Source organism: Acinonyx jubatus, chromosome B1 (assembly GCF_027475565.1).
Source record: "Acinonyx jubatus isolate Ajub_Pintada_27869175 chromosome B1, VMU_Ajub_asm_v1.0, whole genome shotgun sequence".
Classification (NCBI taxonomy): domain Eukaryota; kingdom Metazoa; phylum Chordata; class Mammalia; order Carnivora; family Felidae; genus Acinonyx; species Acinonyx jubatus.
In genome coordinates, this window is record NC_069382.1 from 189,630,057 (window position 1) to 189,651,620 (window position 21,564).

General features: G+C 43.7%; 1 protein-coding gene and 2 non-coding genes across 15 annotated transcripts in view; 2 read left to right on the forward strand and 1 right to left on the reverse strand.

Moving 5' to 3' along the window:
- The window catches only part of PROM1 (prominin 1), a 162,830-nt gene that overhangs the window by 95,639 nt on the left and 45,627 nt on the right, over positions 1-21,564 (forward strand). For all 13 annotated transcript variants that reach the window (XM_053217539.1, XM_053217547.1, XM_053217548.1 and 10 more), the window contains 7 exons: positions 1,976-2,193; positions 4,288-4,362; positions 7,395-7,458; positions 10,333-10,492; positions 12,987-13,139; positions 18,578-18,701; positions 20,495-20,598. In XM_053217539.1, coding sequence (XP_053073514.1) covers positions 1,976-2,193; positions 4,288-4,362; positions 7,395-7,458; positions 10,333-10,492; positions 12,987-13,139; positions 18,578-18,701; positions 20,495-20,598 — 898 coding nt within the window. The remainder of the gene's footprint in view (positions 1-1,975; positions 2,194-4,287; positions 4,363-7,394; positions 7,459-10,332; positions 10,493-12,986; positions 13,140-18,577; positions 18,702-20,494; positions 20,599-21,564) is intronic.
- Positions 480-669, reverse strand: LOC113600979 (U2 spliceosomal RNA). Its single transcript, XR_003422106.1, has one exon. It is a non-coding gene; the product is annotated as a U2 spliceosomal RNA (small nuclear RNA).
- Positions 10,656-10,759, forward strand: LOC113601053 (U6 spliceosomal RNA). The gene has a single exon (XR_003422195.1). It is a non-coding gene; the product is annotated as a U6 spliceosomal RNA (small nuclear RNA).

Here is a 21,564-nt window from a genome sequence, read left to right on the forward strand (position 1 = left end):
GCACTAGATGGTATTTGGGTACATTTGAGAGTGTTAAGATGTAGGGTGTTTCTGTGCTGTCCGTGGGAAGACAGCACAGAGTAACTTTGGGAGAGGAGTTAGGAATCTGGAGTTCGAGTGTGCTGTGGCCACGGGATGATGCCAGGCATTTAGAAAATTGGTCTTCCAAGATCTCCTCCAGCTCCAAAATTATGTGATGGTAAATTCTGTGCAAAAATATACGAATGATGTAATGTGCTTGGCATGTACCTTTACTTGTGGCCCATCATTTGCCCAATCTTCAATCTTTGAATTAGAATTCTCTTTGGATTAAAGGCAATTAAAGCAGATTTTATTTTTCTCTTCAGTGCTTCCTGCAATAGGGTTAAAGTTTTATTTGTCTTTAAGACAGCCTGAGTAAATTACAGTTCAGCTTCTGGTGTTGCCAGAGCTTTTAAAAGTATGCTTAATAAACTGCTTTGACAATATATTTTTGTCCTTGAGGGGTCACTCTCCTGGAGGTAATGCAGGACCAGGTCAATGTATGGAGTAGACAGAAGAAACCCTTCTTCAATCTCCCTGCTCTAAAAATCCATTTAATCTATTACCCTCGGACAGAGGACATATCTGATACGAAGCTGCTAAGAACAGATACTACTCTGGATCTTAGCCAAAAGGCTGAGAAGCGATGCTTTGACAATTTTTTTGCTTAAAATTCTTTGCAGCTTTCCGTGTTTAGTGGTTTTGCAGAGAGCAGAAACATGCATATTGATTTGTGTAAATCTTATTTGAGCTTCAGATCAGGACCTACAAAGGAAATGTGCTATGAGCTGGTAAAATGCTAATTAACCAAGATTGAGAATCTGAAATATCTTTCCAGTGACTTCAGATGCATAATATACGTGGTCTTGCTAGGTCTGGAATGACTCCCAGATCCAGTAGATACTTTATAGACATAAAATGCTTCGAAGCCTTTGGGGAAAAATGTATATTTATTACCTCTGAGTCTTTCTCGGGTCTGACAGAATAGTGCCCATAACCCAGAATGTCTATAGACCTCATTTCAATGGACACGTATTCTGGACCATCAATTTATTTTACTATCCATCATTTTGGGTTATTGTTTATTTCTTGCCTTAAAAATTTACCTTACCTCTAAATGGAAAGGACTATGAGGGGTAAACCACATTAAAATGTGAGGTATGTGTTGTGTGATGTGCAGTGTGTTTTGCCATACTCTTTTGCACGGCCATGAATACAGAGCTCCACAGCTCAGAAAAACCAGGATAGCAAACAGTTATCAAGGATTTCCTAACGCAAGCACGTGTCCTAGGCTGTGAGGCTGCCCACATAGAACCGATGGACTCCCTGCCGTGGAGGACCTCCTTCCGATCGATCCGACCCCCACCTTTCATGATGACTGTGGTGGTGGTTCCACCATTTTCAGATGAGGAGATTGCTAAAGAACATTCAGGATTCAGTTTCCGGTGACCAGAAAATAGCAAAGCTGGGATCTGCACCTACACCCGCCTGAATCCAAAACCACGTTCTTGAACTGTTCTTCTGTGTTTGATTCCAGCTATTTGAATATTCCTAGCAAAGCTAGGTCCGGGCGTGATCAGTGTTTATGTGCGTTAAAACTGCTTGGGGCTGAAGATGCCAGCTTGTTGGGGCTACAGCCCCTTTTCCTGCCGTTACTGCTCCTGTGCAGGCCACTTAATGCTACACCTACATGCCCTGTTGTGTCCCTGAGTTGGTTCTTGCTCTGTCTTTTTGTCTGAAAAGCGTGCAGGTGGGAAAGCTGAGCTGGTTGGAGTTGCTGGCTGAGGAAGCCAAGCATGTCCCTATATTCCCCTCTTAGGCTCCTCTGGTTGCCTTCCAGTGTCATCTAGAAGTTCACCTCAAGTTCCTTTAGGGTACTTGGTAGATGAGAAGGAATTTTGCCATTGGCAGCCTAGTGGGTGCCTCTGTTCTAAAGCAAGGTGTGTTCCTACAGCAATCAAAGAGACCAAAGAAGCCCTATTGAATGTGAACAATACCTTAAAGGAGCTGAAAAAGTCAAGCGCACAACTGAACACCAGCCTCAGTGACGTTAAAAGGGACCTGGAACAATCACTCAATGACCCCATGTGCTCTGCACCTCCAGTGGCTACCACTTGCAACAACATCAGAACGTCTCTAAGCCAGCTGGATGACAATACCAACATGGATCAGGTGAGGAGGTGACTCTGCTACGGAGCAGTGTCATTGGGACAACTGTGCAGGACTCGGTGTGGGTATACCTGTCCAGTGGACAGTGGCCTGGGTGTCTGTCAGCCTGTCCTGGTTATCTGATCGCCACATGGGCATGGCTGCAGCAGGAGAGAAAGGATAATGGGAAACCCCTTTTAAGTGTTCTCTGCAATTGATTTGATGGAAGCTACCAGAATGAATTCAGCTTTAAAAGGAAAAAAGAGGGGCACCTGGGTGGCTCAGTCAGTTAGGCATCCGACTTTGACTCAGGTCATGATCTCGCAGCTTGTGGGTTCATGCCCCACATCAGGCTCTGTGCTTGCAGCTCAGAGCCTAGAGCCTGCTTTGGATTCTGTGTCTCCCTCTCTCTCTGCCCCTCTCCTGCTCCCGCTCTGTCTCTCTCTCTCTCTCTCTCTCTCTCTCTCTCTCTCTTTCTCTCTCAAAAATAAATAAGCATTAAAAGAAAGAAAGAAAGAAAGAAAGAAAGAAAGAAAGAAAGAAAGAAAGAAGCATGTGTTTTTGTAGACTTCTAAAAATTAAAATATATTTTCAAAGGGCATGCCTCCTACATTAACCATTTATATCTAAATAGAAGTAATTCTCCTATTCCAAAGAGAAAATTAGGGGGAAAAAAAGAATTTGGAGCATCTTGAAAATATAAAGTCCCAAGATACAGAATAAATAATCACATCTACTCATGATTTTTAATTTATCGAGATAGCGGTATATACATGCCACATTTTTTCTAAAATAATATTTTAATATATAAAATCTACTCTTCTCACCTTCCTGTTTCATGGGCCAATACTACGCAGACTCTTCATCTTCAGCCTCTGTGTCTACATATCTAGCACCATCACTGTGGTCACCATTGAATAGCTTTTCAGAGACTGGGATTTTCACTTGCATTGAAATTGTTTGAACTCAAGTCTTTTGGGGAGGGAGGTAACTTTTTATTCTGTTGTCTTTTTAAACATGCAGAAAATTTGCAAGGATGGTAAGAGGAACTTCTTCACCCTTTACTCTGACTTGCCAATTGCCACCATTTTGCTTCATTTGCTTCCTTATATTTTCTTTGTTTCTCCATTTGTGTATCTACCGTCTACTCATTATCATGTATACATATAAAGTATGATGCATGTTGTGTTTTTCTCAATCATCTGGCGATAAGTTGTGGACAATATGTGCTTTTACCCCTAACTATTTCCGTGCACTTCCTAAACGTACACAACCTTTTGGACAGTTATCAAAATTAGGACATGTAATGCTGACCCAAGACTCCTGACTAGTCCATGGTTTATATTCAAATTTTGTGGATGTTTTTAAAAAACTGACAGCTGTTTTTCTTTCTCCAGTCTAGACACCGGTCCAGAGTCACACCTGGTCTTTACTTGTCATGTCTGTTTAGGCCCTTCAATCTTGGACAGTCCCCAGCTTATCTTCTTCTTTTTTAACATTGACATTTTTGAAGACCACAGGCCATTTGTTTTATGGAAGGACCCATGATTTAAGTTTATCTGGTGTTCCCCCGTAATTAGATTTGAGTTATGCATGTTTCCCGGGGGTATCACAAGAGTGATATTGTGTCCTTCTTGGTACATCGTGCCAGAAGGTCCATGATGTTTGTCTCAGTGTTGGCAAGAGACAGAACACTTTAAACCCAGGTATGATGCTATAATGGAAACTTCATTCCAGACCACTCACCGGTATAACTATTGCCCGTATTATTTACAACTTTGTTCAACAGTATTCAGTACCTGAAATTGTGAGGTCATCCATATTCGCTCTGTGTTAGATTTCTTTCCTGCATTTTGAGCTAACTGCAACAGAAACCCACCAAACATCTAAAACTTGATGCTTGTAGAGGCCACCCTGAGCTAAATGTATTCCCCCACCCCAATAAATATTCTATTGTTCAAAAGCAAGTTAAATATAGAGATTTGGGGACTTACGAGACTTAAGAGACTTAAGTCTCTTAAGAGACTATAGAGACTTTGGATATAAGATGATTCCTTTTTATGACAAATAATGTTGGGAGTAACCACTTTGCCTTATGTTTTGTTTTACAAATTTCAGCTCCCATCTTTGGATAAGCCAATTGATAAGATTAATGATATTCTTCAAACAAATTTGTCCAGCCTGGTTCAACAGGTATGTATTTTGGGGGAAAAAACATACAGTAGTTTATGCTGTAGTTTATTTTACATCACTTTAAAGAGTAGACAAGTACATAAGAAAATACGTAACCGCAAAAAAGCAGTGAAAATTTGGAAAGGGGTTTGCCAAGAAGGACATAACTGTTACCTTCCAGATAATTTTGCTCCTTTCACTTCGAGAAATTGGGATTAAGCGTCTGTTGTGTGCACAGCACCATGCTGGAGGTAGAAAGCAAAACCTGTTCTCGCCTTCCTGGGATTCAGAATTTGCTAGGGGTGGTGCTGAACCCCATACTGACTCTGAGGCAAGGTCCCTCCCACTGTGCCGGGAGTCACTCCCCTTGCTTTTGTCTCCTCCCCCTTCTGCACAGTTGCACATGCTGTGAGCTATGCCCACCGTTCTCTCCTTTCTCCCTCTCCCTCTCCGAACTACTTATGCTGCTAAATACTAACTACTTAAAGCATTCAGTATCTCCTTCTTTCTTTTATTATGTTTTTAATGTTTATTTATTTTTGAGGAAGAGAGAGAGTGCGAGTGGGGGAGGGGTAGAGAAAGAGGGAGACACAGAATCCAAAGCAGGCTCCAGGCTCTGAACTGTCCGCACAGAGCCCAACCCGGGGCTCCAATTCCTGAACCGTGAGATCGTGACCTGAGTCCAAGTTGGACGGACACTTAACCAACTGAGCCACCCAGGCACCCCTCGGTATCACTTTCTTAATGAGACCTTTCCTGCGCATCTTGACCAAGTCAAACCCTTTTTAATACGTTCCTACAGTACAGCGGATATTCTCTGTTAACATCCTCCTGACGGTGATTATTGCTTTAATGTTTCTGTTGTCCCACTGGAGTGTAAACCCGGAAAATGGCAGGGACCACGTTGGTCTAGGGCATCATCATTTCCCTGGTAGCCTATCAATTATTGCTATTTATTCAACCTATATATTGAGCGCACAATAGATTGTAGATTATGATTCAACAAGAATGCTGGGGCCTGCAGGAAAGGGAGAGAACAGTTTTATTCTTGCCTCTATGTCTTTTAGCAGGGGGTGTAAAAAGATCATCAGGTATCTGTTAAATACTCATCTACTGACAAAGTCAAGTGTCCCCTTAAACAAGTCATTAAAAACTCTTGGTCATTCGTCCTGGTGTCCCCTCATTTGTTAAATGAGGGAATTGAACCAGGAGATCTGTAAGGCCCTCTCTGGCCGTAACACCTCTTACAGTGGGGGGCCTCCACAAGTCCAACTGCAGATAAATGTAGGAGGTCAGGTGGACAGTAATCCAAACAGGCTGCGCACTTAGTCACCGTCGAGGAAACAGAAGTGGTAGATGTTCTTCTTACGGCATTCGTGTTTCTAGACTAAACTGGAAACTTGCTGGCACCGTAAATCTTCTAAAGTCTGCCACTTACGCTGGACTGCTGTAAGAGAGTATCATAGGCTGGTTGGCTTCTAAACAAGAGGAATTTATTTGTCACAGTTCCGGCAGCTAGATGTCCAAGATCGGGGGCAGGCATGATCGAGTTCTGGTGAGAGACCCTTCCAGGTTGCAGATGGCTGTTTTCTCATTGCATCTTCATGTGGTGAAGACAGCTGTCTGAGGTCCCTTTTATAAAGGCACTAATCCCATCCACGGGGCTTCATCCTCATGATTGAATCACCTCCCCAAAGCCCCACCCCCTAATACCATTACTTACGTGGGGGGGTTAGGATTTCAACATACGGTGCTGACTGTCGGGGGAGGTGGACACAGACATTCAGTCCATGATAAGTTGTAATCGATATCGTATTCCCTAGCAGTTGGCTAAATACACCAGCAGACAGTAAAGAAACACAAATTAAACCTCTTCCAGAGGAAAAGCTGTATATTTAGTTGAGCTGCGTGGAGGGAAGTAATGACCTCTTCCTGTCACAGATTTAGCCCCAAAATGACAGAGCTTGACATTGCTGTTTTTGTTTTCACTGGAGCCTCACTATAATTTATAATCTCTATAAGCTGTGTTTTGGGGCATTATTGTTTTCTGTAAGACGAGATCTCTAGTTTTGCTTCGTAATTGCATTGGAAATTACGATTCCGGTTCTGGAAATTCACGTTATATCTGCACATGGTACACTGTACAGATCAGGTGTTTCTTAACCTCAGCACTATTAACACTTGGGGCTGGATAATTCTCTGTTATGGGGTTGTCCTGTGCGTCGTAAGGGACCCTGCTCACACAATGCCACAGCTGTGATAACCAGAATGTCTCCAGACCTTGCCATATGTCCCCTGGAGGACAAAATTTCCCCCCATTGAGAAATGCTGATATAGATAAGTTAAAAGCTTAAAAGTAAAAAACTTTTGGGGCACCTGGCTGGCTCAGTCGGCTGGGCGTCCGACTTTAGCTCAGGTCATGATCTCACATGTGAGTTCGAGCCCCACATCGGTCTCTATGCTGACAGCTCAGAGCCTGGAGCCTGCTTCAGATTCTGTGTCTCCCTCTCTCTCTGCCCCTCCCCTGCCCATGCTCTGTCTCTGTCTTTCTCTCTCTCTCAAAAATGAATAAACATTAAAAAAAAATGTTTAATGTTTTTTAATGTTTTTATTTATTTTTGAGATAGAGAGAGACAGAGCATGAGCAGGGGAGGGGCAGAGAGAGAGAGGGAGACACAGAATCCGAAGCAGGCCCCAGGCTCTGAGCTGTTAGCACAGAGCCCCACACGGGGCTTGAACTCACGGACTGTGAGATCATGACCTGAGCTGAAGTCGGACGCTCAACCGACTGAGCCACCCAGGCACCCCCAAAAAATTTTTTTTAAGTAACAAACTTTTCATGGGAACTTCAGTGGATACAATTTAAAGAAAATCTTCTTTAAAGGGGAACTTTTCTGTAGTCTTTTAATGACCATATAGTGATAATTTCCTCCTTAAGATGACTGTTTCATTTTTAGTTTGCTTCTCTACTCCAAACTAAGCTAGAAAATGGGTAGTCGTTAACTGCCCTCCCATTCACTATGTCCATCAATCTACTTTGAATTATTTTCTAGGGCTATAAATCCTTTAATGATATTCCTGAGATGGTGAAAAATCAAACCACAGACATCATATCAGGTGAGTCAGAGTTTGAAGTCCTTTTTTTTTCTCTCTGTTAAGAAATGGATGATCAGGGCAAAAAAAAGTATTGTTAAGAACTGCATTATTTTTCTCTCTTAAAAAAGTCCTCTCACTGATCTTGAAAAGTAAATGAGAATCAGAGCTTTTTAATTGTGCCACTTTCACACCACAATTTTGATCTTAAGAAATAATAACCCTATTGAACGCTGATTAACATGGTCCTGCTGGCCAGAGGCTGCAAGGTTGAGGACCACACTGTAATGATGAGCCCTCATCGTGAACTGTCAGCGCTAAAGACAGCTATTGTTTGGAAAGTCACATTTTGACTGGTTTCACTAGGGAAAAACTGTAGAGTATTATATGTTCTAAAAGAACATAAAATCAATTTTTTTTCCAGAATTACTATGTTTAAGGATTGATTTTGTCTTTTTGGGAAGATGTACATCTGCCTTCTGATGCTGCTATAAATGTGTTTTAGGCTCGTAAGGTTGTTTAAGATTTTGGAAAGACAACTGATATTGAGAGAATTCTGCTAGTCTTAAATGATTGAAGTATGTTGTATTCAGGCCATGGTATTTGGTGTGAAGGTACAGAGAAACAGTGCAGTATAAGTAGTTTTGGGGGCAGCGATGGCAATAAATGTGGGTTCTTTGCTTAAAGAAGAAATCTCTGAAGCTATGTAAGCTCTTCTTCTTTTAAATCATCTTCTCTGTGCTTCTTTTTATCTGTTGACCAAGTGATGTTAAGATGTTGTGCTAGAAGTACTTGATTTTTCCCCCCAGTAGTGTTCTTTCAACCCATTAAGACTTTGGGTAGAAAGTATTTTATCCTATTACATGTGCTTTAGATGTTTTGTGGGTTCCTTTTTGTTTAATCTAAAATTCTACTTGAAAATACTGATACTAAAGACAAAGTTCACGCTTTCCTGTGCTAGCGTCTGAAGGCTAACACATGCTGTACATCTAATAGCCACCTGCTTACTAATTTCTGTGTTTACTTTTTCTGTTCCCCCTTTCTGGACCTCTTCTGCCAATACATGCAGCCCTCCCTTGTAAGTCTGGCAAAGCGAGGTGTGCAGTATGTGTGAGCGAGGCCCATCACACATGGTGTCATTGCCTAAACACAAGCCAGAGTTTTCCCGGGTCTGGGAGAATATCACTCCATCAGCCTGAATATTAATTGCTTAGATTCATGCCCTTCCAAAACGAATAAAAACCCTTAGCTCCCACATTTTGATCATCCGGTCCCACCCTGCACACCTATTTTGAGTGCCTACTGTGTGCCAGGCTCTGCTGGGCTCTGGGAATGGGAGACGAATAAAGCGTGAGCCCCGCCTACCGCTCAGCAGGGCATGTATACAGATGCCAGTTATCACACTCTGGTAACATGACAGGATACGTGCAAGAGATCCAAGGTGGGAGAGGGTAGCAGAAGGCTTCCTGGAAGAAGCAACATCAAAACTGAGGTCCGAGGGAAGCATTCAGTGAGAGAGGACGCCAGCCGCATACAGAATCACCCAAGCTGGCAAAGCCAGGGAGCCATGTTGTGTGGGAGGGCAGGACAGCCTGAGAAGCAGAAGGAACCCCATTCTGAGTTTCGGGAAGTGTTCAGAGGAGGAATCTGCAGACCACATCTCTACAAACTCCCAGAAATCCCAGAGTTAAGTACGAGACCCACCGAGTCACCTTGTTAAGGATCTTGAGGCCTTTGGGTGCACAATCCATTTGGAGGAGAACTGAGCCACTGTGGATAACGGCCTCCTCCTAGTAGCTCTGTCTCAACGTATCTGTGTGAACAGCACACTTTGGAAAAGATTCCCACCCTTTTAATGTAACTCCATCATGGGTCATGCTACCCGGTACCCAAAGTTCACCAGGAGCCCTGGGATCACACTGTGAGAACAGCTAACCTTGCCTTTGCTGCTGCAAAGAGGTTTATCTCCCTTCCAGGACCGGTGGATATTTAACTGATTAGCATGTTCTTAGTACATCCGTGTCGAAAATCACACATTGAGATAACACCAGCTTCAGACCTGGGTGAGCATTAAATGAAGTGACACCCGTGTCCTGAGTATCTTTGATCCCAGGACCTGTCACACGGGACAAACACTTTTCAAAAATTGGAACTTACCTTCTCTCAGAAAGGTTAGGGTAGATATTAATAGAAACTCTTTGACCACTGGGAATAAATTGCTCTCTGCATATGAGATACACAGATGTACTTTAACAAGTCTCAATTTGTATGAGTCAAATAAAATTTTAAGAAAAATATCCCCTGGGGTCACTTGTTCAAAAAATTGGTCCTGGCGAATTACTGCATTCCTGAATGCTATTTCTTATTAAATTATTTTTTCCAAAATCACTGAACAGAAGTTTTGGAGTTAGATGAACCCAAGATTAAATTTCATTTCTAGTGCTTTCTGGAAAAAAAAAAAAAGACCTATGGGCAAGTAATTTAACCTCTATGGGCCTCAGGGTCACTGTTGGTAGAATGGGAATAAGAATATCTATTTCAGTGGAATAAATTAGTTAACATTTATATAAAAATGCGTGGCCCATGGTAGGCACACCATAAGTTTTAATCATCAGATTCATTTTATTTTTTAGTGAAGTAAGTAACAGAAGAAAACTCTGGCTTGAATTCAGCACCATATCATTAAAGTCAGCGCTCATAGCTTGCTGTTTTGTTGAGTAATTGCTTTCTGATGGTCTTGGCTACATTCGTGCTTGTTGTAGAACCTTTTCATGTTTTAACCACATACATAACATGGGGAAAACTAAAAGTGGTTGAAGCTTTTCATTTTGGCTCCAAAACAAAGTGTCTGTTTCCCCTGGGTTTGAAAATGCATAACCTGGGTATCTTTGTTTTCAGATGTCAAAAGTACCTTGAATTCCATTGGTTCAGATATTGAAAGTATAGGTGAACAGATTCCTATTCAGGATCAGCTATCGAATTTCATGGGTTACATTAATGACACTGAAACTTACATCCGCCGCAATTTACCCACATTGGAAGAGTATGATTCGTACAGGTGAGTGCCCCCCTTGAGCTAGCAAACTAGAGAGTGAGCCTTGCTCTAGAACAGGGTAGAAATCTGACATGATAAGCAGGATCATCTTGTGGGAGAAAATTGTACAAAGAAGCCGTAACCGGATATGTGTTAATCCTAGTTTATGTTTATTTAAAAAGTTGGAGTGCTCACTCTGGCAGCACATATACTAAAATTGGAACTATACAGGGAAGATTAGCATCCCTGCACAAGGATGGCATGCAAAATCATGGAGTATTATGTATGTTTTTTTTAATTGGAGACTGTAAGTTCTTGAGCCAAGTGGTCAATACTTTGCAATTTTTATGTCATTAATGGCTTCTATAATCTTAGTTATAATTATCTAACACATGGAAAAGGATTTTAAAGCCTTAAAGTAATTAAGGAGGGCATTTGGATAATATTCTTCTTTTCATTGGCTTGTAAAATAAACACACAGAGGTTGGTTCTTACAGAAAAACATCCTTGAAATAAGGAACTTGCTGGAGACCTCAGGTAAGCAGCTCTAGACCCCAGCTGTTGATTGCCCCATTAGACAATGTTAGTGATGGGGTCTGGGCCCTGGAGGTGACAGTGGACATCTCAGGGAACAATAGGCTTGCAGACTTGAGTTATTCGACAACCATGCGAGATATAAGATGTGCTGTCCTCTCTGAAACACTCAGCCCCACGCCCTACCACTTTGGGAATCGTTCTTACTGTCCAAACTCATGGAGATTCCAGAGAGTTCCAGTCCTGCTTGGTTATTTATTATGCAAGAACTCAAGGTAAATAATAAAATAATAATAAATAATAAAATAATAATAAATAATAAAATAATAATAAATAATAAAATAATAACTGCTAGCATTTCAGGAACAGTTACAATGTGCCCTCCAAGTGCTGTACGTGTGACTTCTCATTTAATACTTAAAAAAAAAAAAAAAAAAGAAAAGAGAAGAAAAAAACTCCAGGGTTGTGTTCTATTTGTAATCTTGTTTCATAGACAAGGAAATTGAGGCTCGGGGGAGTGGAATGACCTACAAAAGGCCAACAACAGTGTGGCAGAGGTGGGTTTTCAATCCCCATCTGACTATACTCTTAATTATTGCCCTGTAATTAGTAAGCCATTTTCCTACCGTGTGGCTGGGACACTCCAGCAGGTATCAGGGCAAACATAACACAGACCCTTTCTCTGGGGCGCCCAGGTGGCTCAGTCAGTTAAGGGTCCAACTCTTGGTTTCAGCTCAGCTCATGATCTCATGGTTTCAGGAGTTCAAGCCCCACGTCAACTCTGCGCTGGCAGCACGGAGCCTACTTGGGATTCTCTCTCTCCCTTTCTCTCTGCCCCTCCCCCACTCACGATGTCTCTGATTCTCTCAAAAATAAATGAACTTAAAAAAAAAAAAAGACAGACCGTTTCTCAATGAATTCACAATCTCTTAAGAGGTTAGAGTTTCACAAATGGAGAGAATGGTACAACTGCTATCTACACGTCCACTCCCATTGCCCTGAGACTAGAAGGTTACTTTTAAAGGAAATCTAAGCAGATGAAGCATGCATTCACTGTAAAAGATTTCTGAGGCCAGGTCCCATGGCTTTTTAATTTGGCATCTCCAGTATCTGGAATAAAATGCCACAGAAAGGGTGCAGGTGGCCATCACAATTAGTGAGATTGCTCTTAATTTAATGAAAAGCTCCAGAGGCAGCTTTTGTCGCAGAAGTAAACGCTTTATTTTTTAGTGTTTTAATGGTTGGGCAGCATTTCTACCCTTGAACGCTCCTCGGCTGCTGGAAAAGGTTGTTGTACCTTCCGGGAATGCCAGTAAGACCTAATTGAGGCTCCATTATCCTAAAATGTCTCGCAGGGCCATTACGAAATTGAGATTTGCGTTCTGCGGGCACTTGACTTAGGATGCTCATAAATTCTAAGATATGCAACACGTTCCCCATGTAGGGTTTCTGGTTCAGCAAAGAACGCAAGGTCCCCTCCCAAATATTCCCACAACCACAGAGCATTTTAGAGGAAGACCCGGGAAAAGAGCTAGGTATTTCTGTATCTGTTGTCAGATCATGACCTGTCCACCTGTTGTCATCAACGTTGCAATAAGCGCTCGCGGCAGCAGGAAACTTGACAGAACTTCCAAGTCTTAAACGGGTATTGTTATCAGTAGCTTTGGAGAATGGAGCAAAGGCTCTGCTTAGGACCCCCGCAGAAATGAAGCAAGGGAAGGAAGCCATAGTCCCTCCTGACCAGTGAGTGAGCTAGATCTCTTCAAAACCAAGATAAAAATTAAGGTTTCCTGCTGGCTGGGGTGGAGGACTAGGGGTGGGAAGCGATCTTTTCACTACAACATCACCCTCTGAGGAATCAGCGGGCCAATCAGATATTTGATTGCCAAGTATTACTCAATCGCTCCAGCCCCAGTCCGATAGCTTTTGCGTTATTGTGAGGCCACCTCTTTTATGTATGATAACACTGTGCTTGCTTCACCAGGTGGCTAGGTGGCCTGGTTGTCTGCTGTTTGCTGACACTCGTCGTGATTTTTTATTACCTGGGCTTGCTGTGTGGCACGTGTGGCTATGACCGGAATGCCACCCCGACCAGACGAGGCTGCGTCTCAAACACCGGAGGCATCTTCCTCATGGTGTGAGTGTTTGCTCTTCCTTGCCACGTGGGGGGTGGAAATAAGGGGAGAAGAGCAGACTGATGACACGAATCTGGTGGCCTCTGGGCTGCACATTATGGATTATTATCCATCCATCCATCCATCCATCCATTTATTCACCAGAAACTTGCTGAGGATTGGCCTGGTATCAGACACTGTTCTCTGTGGTCACCAGTTTCTTCGGCTTGTTTGCTTTGAAACTCTGGAAACTTGACTTAGAAAAGAGATTGTCAAGGCACCTGGGTGGCGTAGTCAGTTAAGCGTCCAACTGTTGTTTCCCGCCCAAGTCATGAACTCACAGTTCATGAGTTCAGGCCCCGCATGCAGAGCCTGCTTGGGATTTTTCTTTCTCTCTGTCCATCCCCTACTCGCACTGTCTCTTTCTTTCTCAAAATAAATACATAAACTTTAAGGGGCGCCTGTTGGTGGCTCTGTTGGTTGAGGATAGCACAACAAGCCAAGAAAGGCACATAAATCAAGGCACAAGAGTTTTACAAATAACTTTAAAACTAACAACACAAGAGCCTGCCAGATTTAGACTTCAGCTCAGGTCATGATCTCATGGTTCATGAGTTTGAGCCCTACATTAGGCTCTGTGCTGACAGCTCAGAGCCTGGAGCCTGCTTTGGATTCTGTGTCTCCCTCTCTCTCTGTTCTCCCCCCTCCCCCCGCTCACACTCTGTCTTTCTCTCAGTCTCTCAAAAATAAAGAGTAAAAAAAATTTTTTTAAAGAATTGACGCTTCAACAAAAAACAAATAAATAAACTTAAAAAAAAAAAAACAAATAAACATAAAAAATCTTTACTAGGGTGTGACGAGCGCAGAGGGCACCAACTGGGTGTGACTGCACTTGGAGCCAGAAACATAAACCCAGAGGCAGAGGTTAAAGCTTTGAATGCTCCCCAGAGAGGAAGCTGTGTGGGTTCCAAACTGATATTTCCTTTTCCAATAAGTACATCAAGAATCGGCAGCAGGGAGTGTGATGGGTTTGGAGAGCAAGGTAAAGATTTGGAACAAGTCCTTGGAGCCATGGAGAATCAACACCTCAGCCATGGCTGTCATTGCTTATGTCACTAGTACCAGGCTGGGAGAAGCTGCAAGCCACTGTCATGCACTAACGTGCCTTTTCAAACATTGGGTCACCACAATAATGAATCAGACTTATGAGCTCTGATTGTAAAGCTTTGCCCTGAAACCTTTCAGCTCCAGGATAGCACAACAAGCCAAGAAAGGCACATAAATCAAGGCACAAGAGTTTTACAAATAACTTTAAAACTAACAACACAGGAGTCTGCCAGATTTAGACAAAGTTGAACAGAACTCCGTGCACGGAAAAGCCTATTTGCTCACATGGCTACGCTTAAGAAATTCATGCAGCAAGGAAGAGTATATTGCCCCTCCTTTTGGTTTAAATGTATGCAGCTACAGATAGAAAATGAGTTAAATGTTCAGGATTTACTAATCCTGGGACTTGGCTGTTTTGTCAGTGTTTTGATGGTGGTTCTATAGATCACATCTTTTTAACTGCTTGATGGGAGGGCTTAAATTGTTCTGAAAATGTGCACTTTTCATAACATTCTATTTGAACATTTGTAAGGGACAAAACCAAAATATGTGCTGTCCAGTTTCAAAGAAAATGGAAACAGGGGAGTCATGAGCAATTTGATGGAGGCTAAAATTACTTCAGTTTGGATATAATTTTCACCTCTGCAGAGGAAGGAATCCCTGAAGAGACAAAGTCACATGCAAGCATGTGGCTTGGGAACAAGGGGATTTATCACCCGATAGGAAACAAACTGGTGGCTGTGGGGTCTGTATTGTTGCCACCCATGGCTCAACATGGAAATCTTGCTTGGCAGGAGCTTCCATCTCTTGAGACATCTGGTAAACAACTCGAGAGTTGTAAAGGGGAAAGCATGATACAACTCATTAGAAGACTATAATTTCTTAAAAATCATTTATTTACTTGTAGAAACAAGAAAGTATATTTTGTTCAGCTGCAACCACAACACCACCTGCTCTTAAAAACAGTAACACCATCCGTTGACGTTGACGTTGAAGAGTGTGGTCTCTTCAGAAACCAAGCAAGAATCCTTATCTCCCAGGGGGATCCTACCAGAAGGTCTAGGGGGAGGAAAGACAGAGAGCCCTGGCTCTGCTCTGATCCTGTGTCTTCTGAGGGTCCAGGGAGCATTTTGGGGGCCAAAGAGGATACAGCGAGGAATGTACATCTGTCTCAGGGGCACATAGAAGGTTTCCCTGGAGGTAAGGACACCTAAACAAGGCAGCAAGAAAACAGTCTTGTACTGAAGCCCACTCTGAAACTTCTAGTTTTAGTTCTTGAAAACCATGCTCCAATTACCCAGAGCTTTGAAGAAAGACTAATACCCAGTATAGCCATGGGGTCACAAAATGGGTGCCCTTACATGACCAGTGGCCGTTCAGTGGTTACAAATATTTCAGAAAGCATTTTGTCATGCTGTAGCAGGGGCCATAAAGAGACAGTAATCTCCTTGGCCAAGTCATTCCATTTTAGGGGATCAGTTTTAAGGAAGTAGGACCCAACTATGGGCAAAGTATCACAAGCAGAGAAATGTTTTTGCAGCTTTAGTTATAATAGTGAGGCATTGGAAATGACACAAACATCAGCCACCAAAGAGTGGGACATTCCTGCGGCCAGTGAAATGTAACTAGGTTGGCTACCCTGGATTGTTGACCAAAGTCCCTAAGATGTTCAACAAGGGCTCACAAGACTATCGCCTATGGTCCTCACAGCTGTGTAGATCCGGCAGGAGTCAGCACACGTTTCTGTAAAGGTCCAGATAATAGATACGTTCACTTTGGCCGGCCACATAAGGTCTTTGTCGCACGTTATTTTTCTTGTTTTTATTTTACTTCTTCTCCTTTTCCTTCTTTGCAAAACTTTCAACACACATTGGCCATTCTTATCTGAGTGACCTTACAAAAAGAGGCCTCTGGCAGTGCTGCGTTCCTTATCTAGATATAGGCATATTTAAGAAATAAAGGCTGGACATAAGCTCTTTAAGATTAGCAGTGTTGTTTTGAAATGCTCTATCCAAGGTTTCCAATTTTTTTTTTTAACTCTAATATACACACATGCTCATGCACACGGTTCAAACCATGGTGACTAGCATATGCTTCCCACGTGTTCCCCTTCTTCACGCTCAAAAGCCTTTTAGGTCAGAGAAGTTCAGGCTGACAGAGGCCCCTCCAGTGGGCACATCTTGTTATTTATTTCAGCCAAACCAGGCAAATATTCGAAATTGTTCCTTAATGGTGTCCACTGGGCAGAATCATGCCCTTAGGAAGGGATGCCATTGTTACTAAGTACATCAGCCTAGTAGACACTTCTGAGGGTCCTTCCTGTTTGCACCAGTGACGGTGCAATCATCAGTGATGATCTGGCTACTCCACCTAGACTGATTCAAGAGTTTGCTCTGTCTGTGTCTACACCAGAGTAACTGAGCACTCTAGAGAGAAGTCATGCAGTGGGCACATTGGTATCCCTACAAAATTATGATCCCCACCTCAAATGGATCCTTCACAGCCCTATAAGTTTCTTCCTTGCCTCCCTCCCTTCCTTCCTTCCTTCCTTCCTTCCTTCCTTCCTTCCTTCCCTCCTTCCTCTGCTCAGCAATGGCTTTTTCCACACTGATACATCCATCCTCCTTATTCCTCCCTCGCTTAGCAGCTGACTCTACCTCCTTCTTCACAAAGGAAATAAAAGCCATCATACAACTTCTCATCACCAAAACTCCAGTGCACCTGCATTCACACGTGTGCAGGGTCGAGTGCAGAGCAATCCCTCTCTTCTGGGCCCATCCCACCTTCCTTTCCCAATCTCAATCCCTGCACACAGCCCAAGGGTGTCATGGATGAGCCCTTCCCTCTCCTGTGCCCTCAAACTCTTCTCCTCTCCAAGACTTGCTTCTCAACACTTAACTGTGTTCTCTTCTCTCCTCTCTTTCACCATGAAAACCAAAAACCTCTCTCAACACCACTCCTTCCCTTCACAGACATCAAAAGTAATGATGCTTGCTGCCTGTTTACTCACGTCTGCGTCCTGGGCAAGGCCACGCCCCTTCCCTCAGGTCAGCAGCAGCCTCTTTGCCTCCAGCCATTGGACTGGCTTCAGATCCCCTGGAGTGTGCCCTGTCTGCAGTGTTTGGGACGGCTTCCCGTCCCCTCTTCCTGCAGACATGCCTTTATTTCCCCATCAGCAGCGCTACTGGTTTCCTTCCTACTTTATGAGTCTTCCTAGCGGTCTCATCCTCTGGCTGCCCTTCTGCCACCTGCTCCTCAAATGGCGAAGTCCCCAGGCCCGGCCCCGGGCTGCTTCTCTCTCCAGTCTCAGCTCCGGGACCAGTGGTCACTTCTAAGCAGCCGATTGCCTCGTGCAGGCCCGCAGCCCAGCTACGTGTGGTCCAGACGCAGCTGACTGCCCGCAGCGTCTCCACCGCCACGTCTCCCGGCAGCAGGACCAGATCCCGCCTTCTCTTTCCTTCCTCAGCACCCAGTGTCTCCTTTCCCTGCTGACAAGCCCTGGCTTCACCCCGGGCCCCTCCTTGCCTCCTCCTCCCGTGCAGCATCCTCAGCACATCCTGTGTCTTTTCCGTCGGCTGACTTCTCACCACTGCCTCCGGCCACGTCGGGCCACCACCCCAGGATGACAGCCTCATCAGCCGTAGCCCTGTCCACGTGGGCATCTTTCCATCCCATCCTCGGGCTCTGCCTAGAGTGTTCTTCCTCAGAGAGAAACTGGGCTGTGTTCCTCCTGTGCGTCAAGGCCCTCAGCAGCCTCCCCTTACTGGACCAGCCAGACCCGCTCTCGTGCACCCCGGCCTGCCTCTTGAGCTGTAGCCATGCCGCTCACGGCCCTCCTTCCCCGAACCAGGCTGGCCCCCTTCGGACTCCCAGTGGTACCTCTCCTGCCTCAGAACCTCCCCACTCACTGTGTGCCCTGCGGAAGGCTAGGTTCACTCAAGCGACCCCGGAGGCTATGTCTGCACCAAAGTACTGGGCTGCAGGGAGACCAGAGACCTAAGTCGAAGGACTCCCTCACTATATGCCTGGGACCGAAGAGTCAACAGTGCTTACTGCTGTCTGTCTCCACTCCTGAGCCAATCGGCTCACTTAGCCTGTACAAAGCGAAGACTCTAGGTCCATTTCCTACGTTGCATACATAGAATTAGTAAGTACTGGTAGGTAATATGGGAAGGGTAGTTTTTTTTTGTTTGTTTGTTTTTTTAAGTAATCTCTACACCCAACGTGGGGCTTGAACTCACGATCCTGAGATCAAGAGTCACATGCTCTATCGACTGAGCGCCAGACACCCCCAAATATTGAATAATCTACCGTAGAACTCTTAATTTTGTGTCTGTTTTTCCTTTTGTTCCAGTGGGGCTGGAGTCAGCTTCCTGATTTGCTGGATATTGATGACCATCGTGGTTCTCACTTTTGTCGTTGGTGCAAACGTGGAAAAGCTGCTCTGTGAGCCTTACCAAAACAGGAAGTTACTCCAGGTACGTATGCTTTCAGGGCCTGTTATGGAAAGGCTTGACTAGAAACTTTGATTTCCCCATATCTTGTGGGTGCAAAAAAAGATGAGCAGTTTGGTTTTCATTCAGTACGTTAAGATTCCCTTCACTTTGTCAGAGCAAAAAAAAAAAAAATATGGTGGTATTTTCTTTCTTTTCTAAACGTTTTTTAATGTTTATTTATTTTTGAGAGAGAGACAGACAGAGCGTGAGTGGGGGAGGAGCAGAGAGAGGGAGACACAGAATCTGAAACAGACTTCAGGCTTCGAGCTGTCAGCACAGAGCCCGATGCTGGGCTCGAACTCAGGAATGGCCAGATCATGACCTGAGCCGAAGTTGAGCCACCCAGGCACCCCCATGGTGGTATTATTTGTCAAATGTCAGGTGAAATCAGCACCAGGAGTTAAGGCCTCTTCATCAATGTGGTTTGTAATAAGCTGGAGGAGAAAATTCCCAAGTTGGGGTACCCCAGGAGGTTTCTGACATTTTAAAGAGTTTCTCAAATGACAGTTGCCCACACAGATGGTTTTGAGGCCCTAAATTTGTAGTGAAAGACACCAAAAAATTCCACACCTTGTGGCCCAGTGTTGCCCCTGGTAGACGTCTGACGAGGCTGTTGGGTCATGAATTCAGGCTTCACTTTCTCCCTCTGAAACCAAGTCTTGTGGACTCTAGGGACCTGTTCTCTGTTCAGCTTCACTAATTAATGAGGAAATTTGGGCCCTTGTTTGGGTCTTGTCACTCTGGCTCTTCAGTGCTTTTCTCCAGATGCTGTTTTTTAAGATATATTTCTCTTTGGGGTGCCTGGGTGGCTCAGTCGGTTTAGCGTCCGACTTCAGCTCATGGGTCATGAGTTCAAGCCCTACAACAGGCTCTGTGCTGACAGCTCAGAGCCTGGAGCCTGCTTTGGATTCTGTGTCTTCCTCTCTCTCTCTCTCTCTCTCTGCCCCTCCCCTGCTCCCGCTGTCTCTCAAAAAGAAACATTTAAAAATAATTTTTTAAAGATATATTTCTGTTTTCTTGTTTTATTGCATATATATTTTTTTGCCTCAAATCTGTTATGAAATCTGGTGAGTAGATACTAAGGTAACAAGTTGTCATGGTGTTCTATTTATTCAGCTGGTTGAGGAAAATTAAGTTGAGAGTGTCAATTTGTCAAATTTTGTCCATTTGGCCTCTTAATGAAAAATTATAGTGATACATCAAGCCAGACTTCATTATCTTCCATGCCGTATTAAATTGCTGAAAAGAACTTCTTTAAAAATAGGGGATATTTTGACACCCTTTACGTTCCTCAAGCACGTACGTGATCATGCACTAATGAGCCCATCTTATTATATATAATATATTACATTACATATGTTAGCCATCTTAAATATATGATATGAAGTGAGAGAGTATGAAAGTTTTAATTCATTTTATCTATAGAGAAGTAGTAGTGAAAAGGTGGGCCAGCTGCTTTATGGCTTTCTATTAGCTATTCTGAATCAAGTTGTCTATTCTTTGACAATTTCTTATGAGTTTGTCTTAGTAAGAGAAGTGCTCTCCAAAAAAAAAAAAAAGCAATTTGAGTCATTCTTATTGATGTTACCCAGTGGTCAGTCAGTTTTTTCCAATCATAGTCTTATTTTCTGGTTTTAAGTTGGAAATCAATGAGGAGAACCATGATCTGAAAAATCCCTGAAATATGTTTAACAGAATATTTTATTATATGCATGTATATTAGTGTAAAAGTATCTTTTTTTAAAAACTAAGAGTCTTTTTTTAACTTGTTCTAGGTTTTGGACACGCCGTATTTACTAAATGAGAATTGGAAACACTATCTCTCTGGCATGGTATTTAACAAACCGGATATTAATCTCACTTTTGAACAAGTTTACAGGTATACATAATTGCATGATGCATTTTTTGCTACCGAAATGTTGTTGTTCCAGAATGAGAATTTTACTTTCAAAGTGTCTTTGATAAGACTCGATGAGACTTTCCAGTTTCAGAATTAAGCTGTTCTCTAGTCTTGGCAAAGAGAGTAGAAATAAGACCAGAAAGAGAATCCTTCCCCCGAAAACCTGCTAGACTTCGGTGTGGTGATGTCTCAAAGTCCCTTTGTCCAGTAGGCACTAGACCTCACTGCGTAAGGTGACCCTAAGATGCATTAATGAGACCCTCTGAAAACTCCTGTACAGAAATCACCCTGCCCCAAGTGAATACCATGTATAACAAGAACTCAGCAATGGGTCCAAATCTCAGACACGCTGATCGTGAAGCAGCTGAAGGGCCAGGCTCTGCGGTCAGGCTGCCTGGGCTCCAGTCTTGACTCTGCCACCAGGGAGCAGGCCTTGGTGATCTTGGGCAGTTTCACGTCCTCTCTGTTCAATAGTGTTCAAAGGCTCCCCAGCTCCTCTAGCAGAGATAGCAAATGAGTAGCTCATGTGCCCACCCATTGCACCTGACCCTCGTGGTAGACATCGGTAGTCAGCTGTGGTCTTGTCCATAGCCCGGAGAGTCTCAGAATCCTTCTCCGCAACATGCAGGTGGACATTATCAAGCGATTGGAGATTCTACGCACCATTGAACCATCCCTGGGCTGAAAGGACAAAGCCAAGCTTCTTGGCCTGGCCTGCCAGCTCTTTGTGACTCTGGCTCCTGCAGAGTCTTACCTCTGATGGTTCGTGTATTAAGCTTTCTGTTCCAACAACACCAGCCTACTCGGGGTTCCCTGGAGAGGAGTATCACATCTCCCAGGGATGTGGGAAAGTTGCGTCTCCCAGGCATCCCTCGGCTAGAGGGCTCTGGCTGCTGAACATGGAAGAGGCACTCCCAGGAAGTGGCTGTGTCAGCAACAGGGATA